The sequence below is a fragment of the Phacochoerus africanus genome, chromosome 14 (assembly GCF_016906955.1).
Source record: "Phacochoerus africanus isolate WHEZ1 chromosome 14, ROS_Pafr_v1, whole genome shotgun sequence".
Taxonomy (NCBI): Eukaryota; Metazoa; Chordata; class Mammalia; order Artiodactyla; family Suidae; genus Phacochoerus; species Phacochoerus africanus.
Genome location: NC_062557.1, coordinates 17588661 through 17612130, shown reverse-complemented (window position 1 = coordinate 17612130; position 23470 = coordinate 17588661). Strand labels below are relative to the sequence as shown.

General features: G+C 40.9%; 1 protein-coding gene and 1 pseudogene across 1 annotated transcript in view; both read right to left on the bottom strand.

Moving 5' to 3' along the window:
* The window catches only part of NSF (N-ethylmaleimide sensitive factor, vesicle fusing ATPase), a 164566-nt gene extending 148931 nt beyond the window's left edge, over positions 1 to 15635 (bottom strand). The window contains 1 exon segment of the mRNA XM_047756839.1: positions 15561 to 15635. Within this exon segment, the coding sequence (XP_047612795.1) occupies positions 15561 to 15572 (12 nt within the window). The 5' untranslated portion in view covers positions 15573 to 15635.
* LOC125115365 (uncharacterized) lies at positions 3834 to 3947 on the bottom strand (annotated as a pseudogene).
* Positions 15636 to 23470: the final 7835 nt, after the last annotated feature.

The following is a 23470-nucleotide window of genomic DNA, read 5'->3' as shown; positions in this document are numbered from 1 at the left end:
GGGGGCTGCACTCACAGCATACATATGGAAGTTCCCAGGCTAGGTGTTAAATCAGAGCTACAGCTGCTGGCCTACACCACAGCAATACCAGATCCAAGCCCCATCTGTGACCTACAGCACAGCTTATGGCAACACCAGATCCCCAACCCACTGAGCGAGACCAGGAATCAAACCCACATCCTCATGGGTACTAGTCAGATTCATTTCCACTGCACCACAGCGAGAACTCCCTAAACACACTAATAATTAATGATGCAAGTGCTTCCTATACTGAGAGATTTCTCATTTAATAAATTCAACCTAGAAGATAAGCATAAGCATATATAATGGTATTATTTACATTTTTATTTAGAAATAATTATAAATAATTGAGTCAAAATAGGCTGTTAGCAAGCAAAAAGAAGTCACCAGTCACTTGTTCAATGGAACAAATACCTAAAGAATATCTATCATGTCCCACACACTATGCTCCATGCAGATGCTCAATTAACAATGAAGAAGTGGCTACTTTTTAAATTTTTTGGATAATGAATATTTATTTTAAAATTAAGATATAAAACACCATGAAATACCATGTGCCTATAACCTAGTTTAAGAAAAAGAACACTTCCACTTCTTTAAATCAACTTTCTAAAAAAATTTTTTTGAAGTATAGTTGATTTACAATGTTAATTTCTACTGTACAGCAAAGAGATTCAGTTATCCATATACACATATCCACTCCCTTATAGGCTATCACAGAATATTGAGTAGTTTCCTGTGCTATACAGGAGGTCCCCACTGACCATCCATTCCATACACAATAGTGTATATATGCCATCCTCAATCCCAGTCCATCTCTCCTTCCCATCCTCTTTGGAAAGCGTTAAGTTTGTTTTCAAAGTCTCTGTTTCTGCTTTGTAAGTTCATTTGCATCACTTTTTTAGATTGTACATATAAGTGATATATGACATTTGTCTTTCTCTGACTTCACTTAGACCTTCTCTAGGTCCATCCACGTTGCTGCAAATAGCATTATTTCATTCTTTTTTATGGCTGAGTAATATTCCATTGTATATATGTACCACATCTTTTTTATCTGTTGATTGACATTTAGGGTGCTTCCACGTCTTGGCTTTTGTAAACTGCGATGAACACTGGGTGCATGTATCTTTTCAAATTATGGTTTTCTCCAGATGTTTGCTGGATCATATGGTAGTTCTATTTTTAGTTTTTTGAGGAACCTCCACACTGTTTTCCATGGTGATTGAACCAATTTACATTCCTACCAACAGTGCAGGAAGATTCCCTTTTCTCCACACCCTCTCCAGCACTTAATGTTATAGACTTTTTGATCATGGCCATTCTGACCAGTGTGAGGTGATACCTCACTGTAGTTCTGATTTGCATTTCTCGAGTAATTAGCAATGTTGAGCATCTTTTCATGTGCTTTTTGGCCATCTGTATGTCTTCTTTGGAGAAGTATCCCTTTAGATCTTGTACTCATTTTTTAACTGTTTTTTTTTTTTAATGTTTAAATCAACTTTTTATTGAAGAAAAGGACATACACTCTACGTTTTCAGCTCAAGGAATCTTTATAGAGTGAACACACCTAGGGCACTCACACCCAGTTCAAGGAAGAGAACATCACCAGGAGTTCCTATCGTGGTTCAGCAGAAATGAATCTGGCTAGTATCTGTGCAGACAAAGGTTCGATCCCTGGCCTCGCTCAGTGGGTTAAGGATCCAGCATTGCCGTGAGCTGTGGTGTAGGTCACAGACCCAGCTCGGATCCGTCATTCCTATGGCTATGGTGTAGGCCAGCGGCTACAGCTCCGAGTCGACCCCCAAGCCTGGAACCTCCATGTGCCTCAGAGCGGCCCTAAAAAGACCAAAAAAAAAAAAAAAAAAAGAAAAAGGGAGAGAAAGAGAGAACATAACCAGCATCCCATACTATCCCCTCCTAGTCACTAGCCCTTCATCTTCAACCACAGATAACCACTATTTTGTTTTTCCCACTAAAGATCAAAATCAGATTAGTTTAGCCTATTGAAAACTTTATATACATGGAATCATACAGCATGTGTCATGTTGTGTCTGACTTCTACCCTTCAATATTATAATTGTGAGACTCATCCACACTGTTGCATATAGCAATGGTTCATTAATTTTCCTTGCTTTTTATAGTATATAATTACATAAATACACCATCTTATTTAGCTATGAGTTGTTTCTAGTTTTTAATTATGAATACTGTTGCTAAGAACATATTTGTACATGTTTTCTGAATAATATATGTGGGCATTTCTATTGTATATCTATACCTCCAAACGTACACACACTCCCTCCAGTAGAATTGCTGGGTGATAGGCATATTTGCACATGTTCACCTTTAGCGCATTTTACCTAAAGGTATACAAAGTGGTGTTTTGATATAAGTATACCTTGTGTAACGATTACTACAAGCAAGCTAGTTAACATAACCATCACCTCACAGAGTTACCATTCTGTGTGTGTGTGTGTGTAACACTTAAGATTTACTGTCTTAGCAAATTTTAAGAATACATTTATTTATTTATTTATTTATTTTTAGGGCTGCACTCACAGCATATGGAAGGTTCCGGGCTAGGGGTCGAATTCGAGCTATAGCAGCCAGCCTATGCCTTAGCAACGCCAAATCCGAGCCTTGTCTTCAAGCCACACCGCAGCTCACGGCAATGCTGGATCCTTAACCTACTAAGCAAGGCTAGGGATCGAATGGTATCCTCATGGTTACTAGTCTGGTTAACTACCACTAAGCCACAAAGGGAACTCTAAGAACACAAAACTTTTATTTTTTAATTTTTTTGGTCCTTTGTCCTTTTTTTTTTTTTAGGGTTGTACCTGCAGCATATGGAGGTTCCCAGGCTAGGGGTCAAATCCGCACTGCGTCTGCAACCTACGCTACAGCTCCTAGCAACGCTGGATCCTTAAGCCACTGAGTGGGGCCAGGGATCGAACCCACAACCTCATGGTTCCTAATTGGATTTGTTTCCGCTGAGCCACTATGGGAACTCCTAAGAATACAATACTTTAACGATAATGACTATGCTATCTAGCATTTCCAATAGTTTCTATGGAAAAGTCAGTCAGAATACCTAATCTGCTATATTCGCAGGAAATAGCTATGCTTTTTTAAACGTTTGAAAACGATATAGGAGAAGGTACTAAAGGAAAGACAATAATCTTGAAGTCTAGAAATAACAAGGCTGATTATACATATGGAAAGAAATCTAGGGGGAAGAGAGTCAACAATTTGTAAGAAACTAAATTGGAGAGCTCAAAATCTTAAATCAGCTTTAGCATACATCAGCATCACCCAGAGAACTGTTAAAAGACTGCAGGGGCCCCACCGTCAGAGTTCTAACTTCATAAACCTGGGTGGAGCCGGAGAATTTGCACCTCTAACAAGTTCTCAGGTGATGCTGATTGGCTGGTCTGTAGACTCCATTTTGAGAACCACTGTACTAAGAAACGTCCTAGAAACAGAAATGATGACAGGTTCATTTCATTCTACAACAGATGAGAAAAAATACAGAAAAGAGGCTTCAATAATGTTTTTGGTCCATTTCATCCTTTAACTTGGCAAATATAATTAAGGTTATTTCAATGCTTGATAAGCAGTGATTTTTTTCTTCTTCAGCATAAGGAAGTTCCGGGCCAGGAATCAAATCTAAGCTGCAGCTGCAGCCTACACCACAGCTGCAGCAAGGAAGTATCTTTAACCCACTGCACCAGGCTGGGGGTCAAACTCGAGTCTCAGCAGTGACCCAAGCCACCAAGAGACAGCACCAGATGTTTAACCTGCTGTGCCACAGTGGGAACTCCCCCAAATCCATTTAATATATTGTCCTCAGAGGACATATCAGATATTAAACTAGTAAGAACAGATAACTATACTTGATCTTAGCCAAAAGACTGAGAAGCAATGATGAGCAGTAAATTGACTGGAAGTCTACATAAAATAGTTATCAGACTCACTATGTGTAGGTCGAGATAAAGGACTCTATTGGAGGCCAGCAGCTGTCTAACTAAAGTAATACCTCGGCCTCTATTATTAGTGGCCGAGATAAAAGAATAAACAATAGGACTCAATAGCTGGGCAGAGAACAAAACATTAAAATTCCAACCACAGACATTGTCCATGATGATAATTTATTGAAGTCTTTGGAAATAAACAATCACTCATCTATTTAACAATCATTTACTGAATAATTCCTCCATATCAGGCTCTATTCTAAACAGTGGGATCTAAGTCTGATATTATCTCATAAAATTTTGTCAGTATTATTCTCTAGGAGAAGAGTAACTAGGATAACTAAATTGTTTTAATTTCCTCACATAGATTTTTTGGGGAGACCTGGAATTAGTAATAATGTCTGTTTTCATTTGGTTGTCAAACCTAAAAGCATGTTTGTTCATATGCACATCACACTAAAATCACTTTAAATTTTTAAAAAATCCAACCAGTGAAATTCTAAAGTTCTCTTCATTATTTAGTGATTTTAAAAATCAGTCAACGTTGGATTTCAAAAACGACTTATTTCTCACTTTAATAATTTTCTCATTTTCCCCATTACCAAAGATCTATATAGCTAGCGCAAAATATCAGAACTTTAGCACTTCATTCCAAATTTAGCAAAGGACCACAACACCATGCATTACTCATAAACAGCTGGTGCTAACTCATTTGATTTCAAATTTATAGAGCACGAAGTTGTGATAAATTATTAGCACTTTTTGGCTTAATGTCAGGAAAGAAGAAAGAGAGGAAGAGAGGGAGGGAAAGAAATCAGCTCCCTAAAGAAATTCAGCTAAATTTTATTGAGATGATCTTTGTATCTCCTCTTATAAAATATAAGGGAAAATGTAGGTCAAAATCAATGGCAATAAAGATAAATTTAAAGATAAAAATTGTTTTAAAGGAGGAGGGATTAAGTTGCTCCTAAAACTCATATGGAAAAGGCCCAAGAAATGCCAAACGAAGAAAAATAAGGAGGGAGCTAACTCTACCAGATAGCAAGGATAATTTTAAAGCTATGGTAATTAAAACAGTGGTGTTGATGCACGAAAACAGAATAACGACACTAAAAAAGAGTCCAGATTTACTGTGAATATAAAACAGAGATAGCATTATGAGTCAGTGGGGAAAAGGATAGACTCGATAAATGATACTGGAACAATGGAACAACCGGTTATACATATGGAAAAGATAAAATTAGCTTCCTAATTCACACCAAACACAAAAATAAATTCCAGATGAATCAAACACCAACATGTGAAAAGCAAAATATTATACCTTATAAAAGAAAATCCAACACCAAAGTGGAGAAGGATCTCTTTTAAACATCCAAGCACACTAATTGCAGAGGTTTGAAAAAGTGGTAGTTAGGAGTTCCCGTCGTGGCACAGTGGTTAACGAATCCGACTAGGAACCATGAGGTTGCGGGTTCGGTCCCTGCCCTTGCTCAGTGGGTTAACGATCCGGCGTTGCCGTGAGCTGTGGTGTAGGTCACAGACGCGGCTCGGATCCCGCGTTGCTGTGGCTCTGGCGTAGGCTGGTGGCTACAGCTCCAATTTGACCCCTAGCCTGGGAACCTCCATATGCCACTGTAGCGGCCCAAGAAATGGCAAAAAGACAAAACAAACAAACAAACAAAAAAAAAACAAATAAAATGGTGTTTAAAAAAAAAAGAAAAAGTGGTAGTTACAACTACAATAAAATTTAAATCTGAAACTCTATAAACATGAAAAGATCATCACTGAACAGCCCAAGAGAAAAAAACTGGCAAAGGATACACAAAAGTAATTCACAGAAGAGGAAATTCCAGTGACCGATATGAAAAATGCTCAACTTCAAGAACAGGGGAAAAAATTCAAATTTAAACAATAAGATAGTTTTATACCTATTCTATTGTAAAAATTTAAATGCCCGCAATAGCAAGTGGAGAGGCCACGACTGACAGGTACTCATATACTGCTGTAAGAGTGCAAACTGCTATAATTAGGTGAAGATAAAGGTAACCAACCACCCAGCAATTCTTTTTTGTTTGCTTTTTAGGGGCGCACCCAAGACATATGGAAGTTTCCAGGCTAGAGGTTGAATCAGAGCTATAGCTGCTGGTCTACACCACAGCCACAGCAACCGGATCCCCAACCCACTGGGTAAGGCCAGGGATCAAACCTGCATCCTCCTGGATACTAGTAGGATGCGTTTCCACTGCACCGCAAAGGGAATTCCCACCCAGCAATTCCATGCAGCAATTCTACAAAGGCTATATGCCCAGATCTCTAGACATACAACCTAAAAAAAAAAAAACCTCTTATACACATATATAAGGAGACATATACAAGAATGTGGGCAACAGGAAAAATAAAATTGAAAACCACCTAAATTGTCCTCTGATAAGGAAATAGATAACTATGGTATATTTACAAAATAGAATATCACTTGATAAACAGAATGAACTGGTTTTATATAATATCAACATGACTAAATCTAAGTCATCATTTTAAATGAAAAAAAAGGCAGGATGCAGAAGGAAATCACAGTATGACACCATTATATACATTTTAAAAACATACAAAATGATATGTTAGTGATGGGTACAAACATGGAGATGGAAACCGAATGGATTTATACCAAAAGGATAGCAGTTATTTTTGGGAAAGGTTGGCAGCATCAAGAAGGGACCCGAAGGGAATTAAATTGGCTCTGTAATGTTTTATCTCTAAAAAGAGATAAAGCAAGTATCATAATATGTAATACTTTTTAAATATGGATGGTGAGCACATAGACATATGCATATGTTATATTATTTAGTGCACTTTTCAGCATACTTGAAACCTCTTAAGGTGTGTATGAATTATATTTGTTTAAAATTTATAGAGCTAAAAATAGTTACAGTCATATAAGGAATATTTTGTTTTCATCATAAAAAATAAGTTGGAAGGGATGAATTTAAATCACTAGGAAACTGCAGGCAGTGTAAGGTAGGTCTCAAAGCCCACTGAAGGGCATGAACACTGAGATTTAAAAGACTTCAATACAAGGTCTTTACCTAAAACACCAAACCCAGAGAATGGACCTTTAAGAATAATGTTACAAAAGAACTAGAACAAACAATCCAAAAATTTATCTGGAACCACAAAAGACCCAGAATTGCCAAAGCAATCCTAAGAAACAGAAACCAAGCAGGAGGCATGACTCTCCCAGACTTCAAGCAGTATTACAGAGCCACAGTCATCAAAACAGTGTGGTACTGGTATCAAAACAGACAGACCGACCAATGGAACAGAATAGAGAACCCAGAAATAAACCCCGACACCTATGGTCAATTAATCTCTGACAAAGGAGGCAAGAGTATAATATGGGAAAAAGGAAGTCTATTCAGCAAGCATTGCTGGGAAACCTGGACAGCTGCATGCAAAGCAATGAAATTAGAACACACGCTCACACCAGGCACAAAAATAAACTCAAAATGGCTGAAAGACTAAAATATAAGACAAGACACCATCAAACTCCTGGAAGAGAACATAGGCAAAACACTCTCTGACATCAACCTCATGGATGTTTTCTCAGGTCAGTCTCCCAAGGCAACAGAAATAAGAACAAAAATAAACCAACGGGACCTAATCAAACTGACAAGCTTTTGCACAGCAAAGGAAACCATAAAAAAAAAAAAAACCAAAAAGACAACTTACAGAATGGGAGAAAATAGTTTCAAGCGATGCAACTGACAAGGACTTAATCTCTAGAATATACAAGCAACTTATACAACTCAACAGCAAAAACGCCAATCACCCAATGGAAAAATGGGCAAAAGACCTGAATAGACTGTTCTGCAAAGAAGACATACAGACGGCCAACAAGCACATGAAAAAATGCTCAACATCTCTGATTATAAGAGAAATGCAAATCAAAACTACCATGAGATACCACCTCACACCAGTCAGAATGGCCATCATTAATATGTCCACAAAGAACAAGTGCTGGAGGGGCTGTGGAGAAAAGGGAACCCTCCTGCACTGCTGGTGGGAATGTAAGCTAGTATAGCCACTATGGAGAACAGTTTGGAGATACCTAGAAATCTATACATAAACAGAAGAAAGGCTGGGGGAAAAAACGTAATTGTAATGTATACATGTAAGGATAACCTGACCCCCTTGCTGTACAGTGGGAAATAATAATAATAATAATAATAATAAATAATTAGAAAGAAAAAAAAAAAAGAAATCTATACATAGACCTTCCACATGACCCTGCAATCCCACTCTTGGGCATATATCCGGACAAAAGTTTCCTTGAAAAAGACACATGCACCTGCATGTTCATTGCAGCACTATTCACAATAGCCAAGACATGGAAACAACCCAAATGTCCATCGACAGATGACTGGATGAGGAAGATGTGGCATATATACACAATGGAATACTACTACTACTCCGCCATAAAAAAGAACCACATAATGTCATTTACAGCAACATGGATGAACTAGAGACTTTCATACTGAGTGAAGTAAGTCAGAAAGACAAAGACAAATACCATATGATATCACTTATAACTGGAATCTAATATACAGCACAAATGAACATTTCCACAGAAAAGAAAATCATGGACTTGGAGAGTAGACTTGTGGCTGCCGGGGGAGGTGGGGAGTGGCGGGATCGGGAGCGTGGGGCTATTGGATGCAAACCATTGCTCTTGGAATGGATTTACAATGAGATCCTGCTGTGTAGCATTGAGAACTATGTCTAGATACTTGTATCTCAACAGAACAAAGGGAGGGAAAAAAATGTACACATGTAAGTGTAACTTGGTCCCCATGCTGTACAGCAGAAAAAATAAAAAAAATTTTTTTTAATTTAAAAAAATTAAAAAAAAAAGAATAACATTACAGCAACTGACTACCATATTGCCAAGGGTTCACTATTCTGCCATTTCAAGAATTTTCAACAGTGAGATAATATAATTTCACCTTACACCTCTGCAGCTTGATTTAAATACTTGAAAAAAAGAATACATCCATCTTAATCATAAAACCTTTTGGGTTTCAGAAAGAATAACCTATTTGAATAGTGCTGTAGAGTTCAATTTTATTTTCTAAAATGTATTGCACTTGAAGATACTTTATAAAATCTCTACTAGGAGTTCCCATTGTGGCTCGGTGGTTAACACACCTGACTAGTATCCATGAAGATGTAGGTTCAAATCCACAGCCTTGCTCAGTGGGTTAAGGTTATGGCATTGCCATAAGCTGTGGTGTGGGTCAAAGATTCAGCTCAGATCCCACGTGGCTGAGGCTGTGGCCGTGGCATAGGCTACAGCTCCGATTCGACCCCTAACCTGGGAACCTCCATATGCTGAGAGTGCGGCCCTAAAAAGACAAAAAACAAAATAAAATAAAATCTCTACTAGAGTGATACACAACAAGACAACTACTGCATACAAGATTGCAGAAAGTTGATATGCTTCAGGCAGCAAACTATTTTAGGAAATGGGCCTACAAAACATTTTATATTATTTGTTCTGATTTATGGTACTGCCCATGAGCTGTTTCCAATTTAAGACTTGTGTTCTAAAACTTTATCTGAAGGTTGGTTATGTGGTAAAAATGTCATTCACCCATAAAATGTTCTAAATGGTTGGGTTTCTGGACTAGGCTACAACAACTTCTTCAGTATAGTGACACTTAATATACGAGCCTGTCCTAGTCAAAACACCGTATTAGGTAAATTTTATCTCTAACATGTTTCAACTCCTAAGAAAGTTCCCTCCCTTAGAGTCCTATTTAACATCATCTTACTCCTATTTCTTAAAACAAATTACCTCAACTAGGTCGAAGACCTTAGGAAGAAAATGATCCATTGGTTTAATTTGCATTAATGTATGTGTATTTTCAGAAGGGGATGGCTAAATATCCAGTAAGTGAGATTTCTGGCAATTCTAAGAGAACCAAAAAGGTCAGGTAATGTGGAAAACCTTTCTTCTTCTCTTTCCTTTTTTTTTCGGGAGTGGGGTGATGGTGGCAGTATAAGGGGCCTGGGAAGCAACACCAAACAGAGCAGCTTTACTGAAGAGCTACTCCCTACCTAGAGTCAGCTCTCCTAAACTAGTAAGGCTACATTTCAGATTTTTTCCTCTGCTTCTGATTTCATGATTCCAGAGCAGCTGCAGCCTGAGAGTTCTGAAAGACCGGGTGGAAGCCTGGGGCAGTGGCAGCCATCTGTATGTGGAAGTCATTTGCAAATTTAAGGCTATAGTCAATGTAAGCATAGGAATTATTACTTTAGAATGTGATTTATTACTAGCAAAAACTTAAAACAGCTGAGAAAACCTATTACCTAAATGAATCTTTTGAAAGACCAAAAGGAACCAGATATGTTTACTGACCATCTTATAAAATGTATACAACTTGTTATTATACATCTATAGATATATAATAGTGTGGGGGTTTTTTGTGGGTTTTTGTTGTTGTTGTTGTTTTAATGTCCACATCAGCAACATATGGAAGTTTCTGGGCCAGGGACTGAATCTGAGCTGCAGCTGTGACCTATGCTGCAGCTGTAGCAATGCCACATCCTTTAACCCACTGTGCTGGGCCAGAGGTGGAATTTCTACCTCTGCCAACCTGGGCCATTGCAGTAAGATTCCCTTTTTTTTTTTTAATTAAGAGTAGAGTCAATTTACAATGTTGTGCCAGCTTCTACCGTACAGCAAAGTGACCCAAGCATACACACACACACACACACACACACACACATATATATATATACACATTCCCTTTCTTATATTTCTTAACCCACTGTGCCAGAGTGGGAACTCCCATATTTTTCTCATATAATACACTGAAACAATAATGACATTTACTTTCTTTTAGGTTCTTTACTTTTAAGATTAGGAGCTTCAAAGTATTTTAGGGATTAATCAAGATCTGATGACCTAGATGCTATATATTAAATAATATCACACATTTTACTCCTTAGTTTTCCAAATGGACTAAATACAATGCTTTCTTTTTTGGCCAAGAAAAGCAAAAGACGAGATATGCAGGTTACTAATGCTACCATCAGCAACAGTGATACATCAAATCTTCAATGACAAAGTGAAGATAAATATATTTACAAGATATCAGAATGCCAAAATTAACTAAACTCACCAAAAGCAGTTAAAACCACACAACAGCTTTTCTCCGACAAAAAGGAAATACAGAACCCATTGTAAGAATAATATTACAACAAGGCTGAATCTACTTGTTAAACATGGATAGGTAGTTGTTAGATAATTATAGCTATAGGAAGAAATGATAAGACAATCAGACATGGGCCAAAGGTATTCAGATTTTCTGAAAGGTAGAAGGTAGTTTTTGAAAATTAAACTTTGACAGCAAGCTCTAAAAAGTTCTAGCTAAGGCAAATCTACTCTTCTTTATACCCTTGCAACTAAGGTGGTGAACTGACCTCAAGTTCTCTAGCAGGATGCTCAAGGGCTATTTCTTTCTTTTTTTTTTTTTTGTCTTTTTGTCTTTTGGGGGCCATACCCGTGGCATATGGAGGTTCACAAGCTAGGGGTTCAATCGGAGCTGTAGCTGCAGGCCTACACTATAGCCACAGCAATGTGGGATCCAAGCCGCCTCTGCGACCTACACCGCAGCTCGAGGCAATGCCAGATCCTTAGATCACTGAGCAAGGCCAAGGATTGAACCCACAGCCTCATGGATGTTAGTCAGGCTTGCTAACTGCTGAGTCATGATGGGAACTCCCCTAAGAAGTCTTTTTTTTTTTTTTTTTTTTTAGAGCCGCACCTGCAACATGTGGAGGTTCCCAGGTTAGGGGTCAAACGGAGCTGCAGCTGCTGGCCTACACAATTCAGGATCCTTAACCCACTGAGTGAGGCCAGGGATCGAATCAGCAACCTCATGGTTCCTAGATGAATTCGTTTCCGCTGCGTGATGATGGGAACTCTCAAGGTCTGTTTCTGACCCCATCCTATTCTACCTTTTATTAATGACTAGAATGGAATCAGAAACCATGATTATTAAACCTACAGATAAAACAAAACTGGAAGAGAGAGCTACTATGTTGCATAATATGAAAAACTCAAGAAAACCTTCAACAAGTAGCAGAAATGCCCTGACTTAAGAAAAGTCACTTTTATTGAACACTTACGTTCAATAAAACAATTGCATAATACCTAGAATGTGCGGGAGGAGAGGGAGGGGCTGACTTTACAAGAGCATGAGAGTTGTAATGACTGTACACTCAGTACAGGTCAAGAATGTGATTTACTGCAGAAAAAAGCAAATGCAGTTTAAGCCTATATTAATGATGGCAGTGTCCAGCTTAAGAGAATAATAGTTTAAGTATATTCTTCGTTGCATTGTGTTAAGACTCTTGAGCACATTTTGGAAGAAACAGACAAAATAGAACCTTTACAAATGAAGGTAGCCTAAATGATGAAGGGTCTGGAATATAGGATATTTGAGGAATTAGGGATGTTTACTTTGCAAAAGAGAAAATCTGAGTGACTATATAACCTGCTACCTGTCTTTTTTTTTTTCTCTCTCTTTCCTTTTCTTTTTTTTCAAATTGATTGGCAGCACCCATGGCATGTGAAAGTTCCAGGGCCAGGGACTGTACCAGAACTCAGAGCCGTAGCAGTGACAATGCCACATAGTCATGTCGTAGCCTACAAAGGAAGTGCATGTAATTTGTTTGCTAACAGCTAGGGAGCTATCATGTGGAAGAGAAATTGTGTTTATTCTATGCAGCTTAAACAGCAGAAATAAAATCTATGTATAAAGGTTACATGGAACCCCAAATAAAAAAGATTTTTCTAATATCACAGTAAAATGGGCTAGCTTCATAGAAATGCACCCTCTATCCCTAGAGAATTAAAACAGAGATTAGATTCTTTTTCGTTTTAGGGCTACACCTGTGGCATATGGAAGTTTCCAGGCTAGGGGTCGTAGATTCATTTTCAACAAAACTGTATTGAGCAACTAGATTCCAGGCAGGAGCAAAGCACAGATGATGATAGTGAAAAACTACATGGGCTCTGCTTTCATGGAAGGTAGAGTCTAGTCGCAGAGAGAAACAATCACTAATAAATTTTAAATGACAGATAAATCTCTAAGGAAAGGAATATAGTTCTTCAAGAGCATATTAACACAAGATCCTGACTTAGTGCCGATCCGAACAGGCTTCCCCTGAGTAGCTGAGTGATCTAGGCGTAGGAGGTAAACGATTATGAGCAGAACATCACATCACAAAGAAAGGACACACATGCAAAGACCTTGCGGTAAGAGGTTCAAGGAATAGAAAGGCTTATATAATCTGAGCATAAAGAGTAAGCGGGTGAGTAGAGATGCAGGAGCAGAACCACAAAGCATTTTAAAGGCCCAGTTAAGGACCTGATCTCCCAAAAGTAAAGAGATGCTACTGTGCAGGGTGTAAGGAGCAAGGGGCATGGAAGAGAACAATGTACTGAATGGCAGAAGGGGACCTCTTGGTCCCGCAGGAGTCCAGGCCAGAAATGATAGCAGTTTGGGAAAGGCGAAAATGAAGTTATAGAGAGGTGGACAGACTGAAGGGATTTTCAGGATGTTACAGTGACAGAACCCACGTAACTAGTCCAGGGATGATTTGGATATAGTTTAAAGCAGCAATGCTCGAGGCAGATTCTATGGCCCTACTAATAGCTCCCCCCCTTTTTTTTGAGGGAGGGGAGGAACAGAACTCAGTGATGGATTTCACTTGGAGGCAGAGGATATGGTGAGGGATGTATTAAGAATGACCCATTCCCAAGGTTTCCAGCCTATTTAAGCAGATGTATTGTAGAGCCACTGATTGAAATAGGGAAAGTACTAATTAGGTGGGCTAAGACCAGTGGTTTGAATTTGAACAAGTTCAGTTTGAGGTGCCTTGATTTTGAACAGTCAGTTTGACCTATTGATTTGAAACTTAAAGAATAGGTCTGGACTGGGAGTAAAATCTTGAGAATCGTTGCCATATAGACAGCCCTTGAAACTGGGCTTAGACCAGATTGCCTGGGGAAGAAACAGTGAGGAGAGAGCCTAGAGGAATATCTGCATTGGATAACAGGGGAGAGGAGGGTGAGTCTGCAAAAGAGAGGTCTGACTAAAAACAGGAGCGAGGCTGAAGCCATGAGAAGAGCGTTTACCACGAAGGAGGCAACCGTCAACGATGTCAAATGCTCTTGAGACAGCCAGGAAGACAAGGAATGAAAAATGTCATTAAGTTTAGGGACATGTTTCAGTGAGAGGAGAGGGTCAGAAATCAGAGTGCACTGGGCTGAGGGGGGTGGTAAGCAACTGGGAGACAGATACATGGAGACAACTCTATCAAGATTTCTGGCTGTAAAGTGGGAAGAGAAAAGGTGACAGCTGTGTGGATGGAGGAAGGATGTGTTTTAAGATGGGAAAAGCTTGAGTTTGTTAAGAGGGAGCAGGTGGGGATCCTTGGAAGGTGGGAAAAGGCAGAATCTGAAGCACAGGTGGAGGAAGTAGCCATTGTTAACCTGGGGAAAAGAAGAGAAAGAGGCCTCATTAAACGACCTTTAAAGTCTCTTCTCACTCTAGAAGCTCATGACTGGCGATTTCCTTCAGGGAGGACATTTGCATGTATGCATAATCTATGCAAACTTATTCAAATATACCAGTAGAAATAAATCAGTCAAGCACATGCTTATCCTCTAATGACGCAGTTTATGTCCCCTGGTTTGCCACCAGTGTAATCTCTGGACAGAATCCATCCCTTAGAGAGGTTTTTGCTCCACGCACACTGCAGTACAGCACAGAACCACCCTATCTCCCCTCGTCAAACCCATACTACACCGCGATCTCAGAGGCTAAAGGAGGAAGTAAAATTTAAAAGCCTGAAACTACAACCTATCCTGCTGTATTCGAAACGACTGTCATTCATAAAAGCAAAACGCGACACCTCAAATCCATCCCCACTCCAAGCTCAAGGCACTGCTGCCTGTTCCGGCAGTGACACGTCCCCCAGACGGCCGGGTTTAACACTAAAAGTCATTTGCACCCCCTCCTCCTTCCCAAGTCCTTTCATTGTGAAAAACCAGAAATGGGCTCCTAATGGTCCTTGCCACAGCCCTCGCCCCAATGCAGCAGACGGATCCCCCGCAGTTATTCCAGAGGTGGGACCTATTTAGCCCTCTAAATGGGGTGCAGAGACCCCCCCCCCCGCCCAGCCTTTAATACGGGCTGGGACTGCCATGACCCTGCGGCTACCTTGAGAAGCTGGGGGACAAACCCCAAGGGATGGAAAGGAAGAATTAAGGGAGACCCAGGAGACCCGGGTAGCGAGGGTCTCCTAAAGGGGCTGGAGTTATTGAGCAGGGCTAATCCCCTGCCACCGCTTCCCCATCCCACCCTCTCTGGCTCGCCGCCCCCTCCAACGCCGCCTCTGCTCAGACTCACACCCTCCCCCTGGAGCCGTCTGGACCTCGAGGTGCCCGCGAACCCGCACCCTCGCCTCGAGCCGCGGCTCCGGGCCGGCACTCACCCGGCCCGCCATCTTCGCAGACGCGTCCAGCTCTGCCGCCGCAGCTGGGCACTCGGCAGAGACCGCCCCCGCCGCGCGCGCGCCCGCCGTCTGCCCTCGCGCAGGCGCGCAGCCGTCTTGAAGCTGCGCGCGCGCGCCTGGCCGCGTCCCCGACGCCCCCGCCTCGCAGGGCGCGCGCAGGCTTGACAGCCGCCGGGGCGCGGGGGGCGGAGGCGCCATTTTGAACGCGAGCGGCGGCGTTGGCGGGGCTGTGACTGTCTTTCTAGAGAGTAGGGGTCCGCTGGCGGCTTTCTCCAGCGGGCCTTATGACAGCTGGCCGTTTTCACCGAACTTTGTAGCATTGACTTCGATGCTTTTAAACACCGAGCCCTTGCTTACCTCTTTGCAGCTGCAGTTTGCCCTTTATTGGCCTTTTAGCTGTATGCTTCCAGGCCCATTTAAATATGAAAATGTCCATAAGAGCACCCAGCGTGGGTACCAGTCCTTCTCCAGGGGAGATCAGGAATGAGTGGTTGGTTCTGAATTCAAGTTCTGCGTGAATTCAGGATTTTCTATGTACGGGAACCTGTTTCCTAGCTCCTTTAAATAATCAACCTCAGCGTTCCCATTTAAGTTAGGCGTAGCCTGGAAAATTCTGGTTAAGATTAATATTTCTTAACGTGTATTCGTAAATTGTGACAGTTCTTTATCTCTGCATATTGTATTATTTTATTATTAAATGTATTTATAAAGGTAACTGGTACCTCCAATGACCTTTAGGAGTTCCCTTGTGGCCCAGCAGGTTAAGGATCATGGTTGTTACTGTTGTGGCTCTGGTGGCTGCCTGGCTCAGGTTCTATTCCTGGCCTGGGAACTTCTGTATGCCATGGGTATAACCAAAACAGAAGCCCTAAATTCAGCTTTTTTTCTTTTTTTTTTTTTAATCTTGTTATTTCCCTTCTACCATACCATTTCCTCACTGGGATCTCACGATTGATAGTAATAACCACACACTACAAGAAGAAAGTTTCTCCCAAATAGTCTCCCTAATGCTTGTTTGCCCCTACTATCTTTTATTTCTCTTCATATTTACACAAGGCTATAAGAAATGATAGGATGCAGCAGAAACTGACTCGACACTGTAAATCAACTATACTTTAATAAAAATAAAATTTGAAAAATAGAAATGGGAGTTCCCATTGTGGCTCAGCAGTAATGAATCCAACTAGTATCCATGAGGATACTAGTTCGAACCCTGGCCCTCCTCAGTGGGTTAAGGATCTGGCATTGCCGTGAACTGTGGTATAGGTCGCAGATGTGGCTCAGATCTAGCATTGCTGTGATGTTGGCTGGCAGCTGCAGCTCCAATTCCATCCCTAGTCTGGGAACTTCCACATGCTGCGGGTGCGGCCCTAAAAAGCAAAGATTAATTAATTAATTAATTAATTACAAATTTAAAAAATAAAAAATAGAGATGATAGGGGTTACCTTTCATTTTTAGGAGTTAATTAGGAAAAAAAGTAGTTTTTTCCAACTTGAGGAAAGAAGTGGAAGAGCTGGGCATGCTTTAGTGATTTACAATGAAGCACTAATAAAGACAAGTGACCTGAAGATGGGCCGGGGACAGAAGAAAAAAATCAAGTGAGTTTCATAAACTCTCACACTGCACCGGAGAACCAGAATGTGCTGGTGGATAAATCAGATGTTAATTAAATCATCAATGGATCAGAGGGTTTATCAGGAAAGACAGGGAACTAGTTGAAATTTGATCTATTAACTTGGAAAAGCTGTAAGAACAATTAGATTGGGAAGTCAGAAGGTTTAGATTCTCACCCTGTTCCTCTCTCTGCTACTCACTCAACATGTTGCTCCCTCTACCTCTGTGAGCCCCAATTTCCTTATTTGGAAAGTGAGAGGTATAATTCAATGAGCTTAACAGGTTGTCTTACATTTTTTTGATACTTTGAATCTATAAACCAAAGAGATTTTGCCCAAATAATGACAAGATCCAGAAGATGACATTGGCTCTCAGTGCGATGATCTGATATTATTTTCAAGGCCAGGGAAGAAGCAAGTGTATTTATCTAGACGACTGCTTTGTTTTCTTGTTTTGCTGGATACGCTAGACTCCAAGTAAAAATGTCTTCACTCTCTCCAACCAGGAGGAATGTTTATCCTCTAGGAAAGATCATTTGCCGGATGCTGGAGAGGTTCCACTGTGTCAGCTTAGGTGCGTACCTACCCAGGATAAGGGGCCCTTTGTATCCTCTCACAAGTAGAGGAAATTCATTAGAATCATGTGCACAGCCCTCTGCAGGGTCTACCAAAGAAATCAAAGGCAGACATCAGCTCCTGCCCTGCAGCATCCTGCAGTTGGAGGGGAAGGATTCTGAGTCATTGCTCCAAGTTGTCACATGCCTGTACCTCCCATCTGTGCCTTGCTCTAATATTCAAGGTCATCTTAGAAACAGAGTGGAAATGATTTGGCATCATCTTCTGAGCCATCCTTGCAGTTATAGTTGATCGACAACAAATATTTTTACTGCCCCAAATCCATTCCCCCTTTTTTCTGGTCACAGCTCCCCGAGTTCATGCAGCCTTGAACACATTGTCAGACAAGTTACCCTGCCCTCCCCTGGCCCAGGAGGGATCACAGAACCCAGGCACAGTCAGTCGGATGCTCCCTTTCCCAAGCAGCTTCAATCTTGGCCATCCTGAGGATGAAAGGAAATCGCAAGAGCTGATTTACCACAGCAGTGACATCCTGAAAAGACCATCCACTAGATGGATCTAGACCCCTGGAGTTTACCTGATTTCTGTCTTGGGCAACCTCTGGTTGTCTCTCTTTGTCTTGATGTCTGTGACTCAGTCATTCTTCCCTAAAAAAGAAAAGAAAAGAAAAGAAAACAAACCCTCCCTCAGCTCGTCATTGATCCCTGAACTCCTTTTAGTATGCTCTCCTTTCACAGTGAGAAAATAGGTAAGATAGCTTACAACGATTTAAATTTAACCCCAAATCAAGGATCCAGCCTTGCCGTGAGCTGTGGTGTAGGTTGCAGATGATCCTGCGTTGCTGTGGCTGTGGTGTAGGCTGGTAGCTACAGCTCCGATTTGACCCCTAGCCTGGGAAACTTCATTCGCCCCAGGTGCGGTCCTAAAAAGACAAAAGACAAAATAAATTTAACCCAAAATGTAGATGACTAAGATCATTTTCCAGGGTCTACAGGGCTTTTTCAGGGGCAAGGAGGTGGATGACGTGGGACTAGGGATAGGCTCAAAGAGGAAAGGGCTACCAGGTACCTTAGAGGTGAGGAGAGAAGATGATGACATGATGAAATGGAGGTAGCAGTACCCAGGATAAACATCAGTGAGGCATGTGGGGAGAGGGGTAAGAGTTTGACCAAGGTCAGCTCTTGCTGAACACAGCTGTGTGACCCACTGGGATGGTTAATTTTATGCGTTAATTTGGTGGGGCAATGGTGCCCACCGACTTGGTCAAACATCATTCTGGATGTTTCCACGAGGGTATTTTGGGATGAGATTTACATTTAACTCTACGGACTTTGAGAAACACAAATTGCTTTCTGTAATGTGGGTGGGCCTTGTCTAATCAGGCCTCATTCTCCCCCGAGTGAGAGAGAGTTCTCCAGCTGACTCCCTTTGGATTTGAACTGCAACCCTTTCCTAAATCTCCAGCTTGCCAGTGTCCTCCATCAGATTTTTGGACTTGCCAAGCCTCCGCAATCACATGAGTCAATTTCTTAAAATAAATTTCTCTCTATATATACACATCCTGTTGGTTCTGTTTCTCTGGCAATTCCTGACTAATATGTCATGTTTCCTGTCAGTGACAAGAAAGTGATCCCAGGTTTTATGTAGTGAAATTTGGTATCACCTGTTGCTCCTTGAAAGGTAACTAGCATCTATAGGTCGTGGCCTGAATCAAAGACTTGAAGACACCAAGGATATAATTCTATGTTCAAATAAGTGTTTAATCACTTATTAAGTGATTAAATATCACTTAATAAGTGCTCCATCGGAATAGGGCTGAATACCTTTGGGACATTTTGGTTTTAACAGTGACGCTAACAACTTGACTGGGCAGGGAGTGGAGATGGGAAATAACTCGTCTGTGTTTTGAGGAGTGAGAGCAATATTAAGCTACATTAAAAAGTGAATTGGTTCACTATGATCCAGTTCATTTAACAAAGCAATGTGACTTTTTGGTGATTTCCACATTAGACAAAGGAAAATCACCTTTAGTCTTTGGAAATTCTAGGGTTAAATAAATGTCATTGGGGACAGAAAGACGTTTTTAGTTACTTCAAGGTGTGGGTTTAACAGATCTTCCAACAGGAATGCATGCAGGTGTTTCAGAGCAGAGCACTGCATTGAATTCACCACTGCATTGTGAATGTCAGAAGGCAGCCTCCGGGGTGTGTGTGTGTGTGTGTGTGTGTGTGTGTGTGTGTGTCCCCTGCACCAGGCCCTTGCAGAAGACGTCGTTGTGAAGCAGACCAAGGTGGTCTTCATAAATCTTTTGATTCCCTTCCCTCTGCACCTCCTCCTCTCGTTCCCAAGTTCTTTCAGCATTCATCACCTAATATATTACTCTTTCCAGGAATATATACAATTTAAGAGACTACTGCCCGGAAAGCAATAAAGAAACAAATCTCTAAGGGCAAAATTTCAGGCAGACATCTCTATGTGGATATCAATCCTTATTCTTGCCCTTCCAATCATAACCCACTGTTCAGCCAATCATGCCCTCAGCCCAGGCTTTCAGGGAGCCTTGCTGAAAACTTCCTATTATGGCCCAATCATAGCCAGTTTAGGAAATGAAGTTGCCATCTGCTTGTCTTTTTGTCATAGAACCCTATTTCTCAACATGATGGATAGGACTCGAGAAGAGAGCAAAATGGAGAAAGAATATGTCTTTTAAAAGAAAGGAAGACCAGCTGATGCAATGCAGCATTTTAGCTGCAGTCAGGTTTTTTTTGGTTGAGTTGTTATTATTTTTGATGAATATATCTTCTCTTTGGAGGATCAAGGACAAACACCTTTAGTCACAAAAATCAATTCATTCTGGAGAGTCTGAGTGGGCAGGAGATAGGATCCTCTGTGGAAAGGAACGAATGTTGCTATGGAAACCAGATGATCCTTTAGTGTGAGCCCCAGTGCACTTGCCAGGATGCCTAACCCTGCAAGATAACATCGTGGGTCCAGAGAGCTGCCTGCATCTCTTGGAAAAGGAATCATTCAGATATTTGGTCTGATGCGCTTTTATGCATCTCAAGAAATGGAAGTCAGAGTCTCCCGGGAGGGGCTGAGTTGCCTAGAACCTTGGGACATTTAGAGGCCCACAAACCACATTGGGGATGACTATATTTTCTGCTGAGAAAAAGCGAAGGTGTGTTTTCTGGGGGTGAGTTTACTGGAGAGGTTTGTTTCTAGGGCAAGGAATATGTACAGCAGGCCAGACCAAGGGAGGGAGCCAAATCTCTTGAGCAGGAGCATGACCAGAATAGAGAGATGAGTTCAGCAACACAGGGGAAAGATGGTGATTCTGGTATACTTTGTTTCATTTAAATTCTCTAAACTTAAATGTTTCCATGTGAGAATTAGATGAGATCATTATCATGGAGCACCTAATATATTTAGCACCTGACCCAGCAGCTACAAGACAGATACTACCATTACCAAGAGTGCTATAACTGATACTAATAACACTATTATCCAATTTTATTTGAATTTCATTTTCATATTAACCAATTTTAAGTTGAACTCAGAGGTGGGGGAGGGGCAATCTCCAAATAAGATATTTGTCAGGGTGAAATTATCTCTCTGCTTCTCCCAAGAGCGCTTTGTACTTTCTGTGCTGCAAACATAACATTATAGCGATGAGAAGTGTTTTTCATTAAGGGAAAAAAATCCCACTCAACCAATATTACCATAAACAATTTATATTTATGGAATTGCCATGGTTTGTACTTGTTAAATTTCCCCTGAGGAGTGATCATGATTTCTATTAAGCTTCCTTCGTAATTACGAAAATTTTATATTTAAAAAAAAAAAAGTTGACAGAGTTTCCTGGTGGCTCAGTGGGTTAAGGATCCAGTGTTGTCACTCTGTGGCTTGGGTCACTGCAGTGGTATGGGTTTAATCCCTGGCCCAGGAACTTCCACATGCTGCAGGTGGAGACAAAAAAGAAAAAAAGCTGTTTTGCATTATAAAGTTAGCACATTTTCTCTCTATCAGTTAAAAACAAAAACCAAACAAAAAAAAAAACCACCTCAATTCCTGAATACAATCACTAGTGAATTAGATCTATTTTCCCTCTAGGCTCCCCCCATATATTCCTTATACATATTCTTATTATTTTTTTATTTTTTTTGTCCTTTTTGTCTTTTCTAGGGCTGCTCCTGTGGCACATGGAGGTTCCCGGGCTAGGGGTCTACTTGAAGCTGTTGCCTCCCGGCCTATGCCAGAGCCACAGCTACGCCAGATCCAAGCCGAATCTTCGACCTACACCACAGTTCACAGCAATGCCAGATCCTCAATCCACTGATCGAGGCCAGGGATCGAGCCTGCAACCTGATGGTTCCTAGTTTCATTAACCACTGAGCCACAACAGGAACTCCCATATTCTTATTTAAAAAAAACAAAACAAAACAAAAAAAAAACTACAGGTTTTCCTTGATTAACAGTGAGGTTATGTCCAAATAAACCCTTCATAAATTGAAAATATTATAAGTTGAAAATGCATTTAAGGAGTTCCCGCCATGGCACACAGAAAAGAATCTGACTAGGAATCATGAGTTTGCAGGTTCGATCCCGGGCCTCTCTCAGTGTGTTAAGGATCTGGCGTTGCCATGAGCTGTGGTGTAGGTTGCAGATGAGGCTTGGATCCTGCATTGCTAAGGCTGTGGTGTAGGCCAGCAGCTGTAGCTCTGATTTGACCCGTAGCCTGGGAACCTCCATATGCCGTGGGTGTGGCCCTAAAAAGCAAAAAAACAAAACAAAACAAAACAAAACAAAACAAAAAAACAAAAAAAACCCCAAAGAAACAAAAAAACACTTTTAATGCACCTAACCTACAGAACACTATAGCTTAACCTAGCCTACTTCAAACATGCTCAGAACACTTACGTTAGTCCACATTTGGGCAAAATCATTTCACACAAAGCCTATTTTATTTACTTATTTATTTATTTTTGGTCTTTTTAGGGCCACACCTGGGGCATATGGAGGTTTCCAGGCTAGGGGCCAAACAGGACCTGCAGCTGCTAGCCTACACCACAGCCACAGCCACATGAGATCCGAATCGAGTCTGTGAACTGCACCACAGTTCACGGCAACACCAGATCCTTAACCCATTGAGCAAGCCCAGGGATTGAACCTGCATCCTCATGGATGCTAATCAGATTTGTTTCCACTGAGCCACGACGGGAACTCCACACAAAGCCTATTTTGTAATAAGGTGTTAAATATCTCCTGTAGTTTATTGGATACTGTACCAGAAGTGAAAAAACAGAATGGCTGTCTGGGTACAGAGTGATCATATGTCTGGGTACAGAGTGGTCATGGCTGATTACCCTCAACCATGCTGCTGACCCACAGATCATGAGAGCTATTAAACATGATACGTCACTGGCCCAGAAAAAGATTAAAATTCAAAATCCAAAGTATGGTTCCTACTGAATGCATGCTACTTTCCCACCATCATAAAATGGAGAAATTGTAAGTCAGACCATTGTAAGTTGGGGACCATCTGCTTATATGTATAAAATAAATATATATGTATATATATGTATCTATATGGTGGTAATCCTTTAGCAAGTGAGTGCCTTATGGACTGGAGGATTGTTTTATTCTCAGGCATAAGGCAGCTCTTATTAAAATATAGCATATTCTTGGGTTGTGAGGGTTGG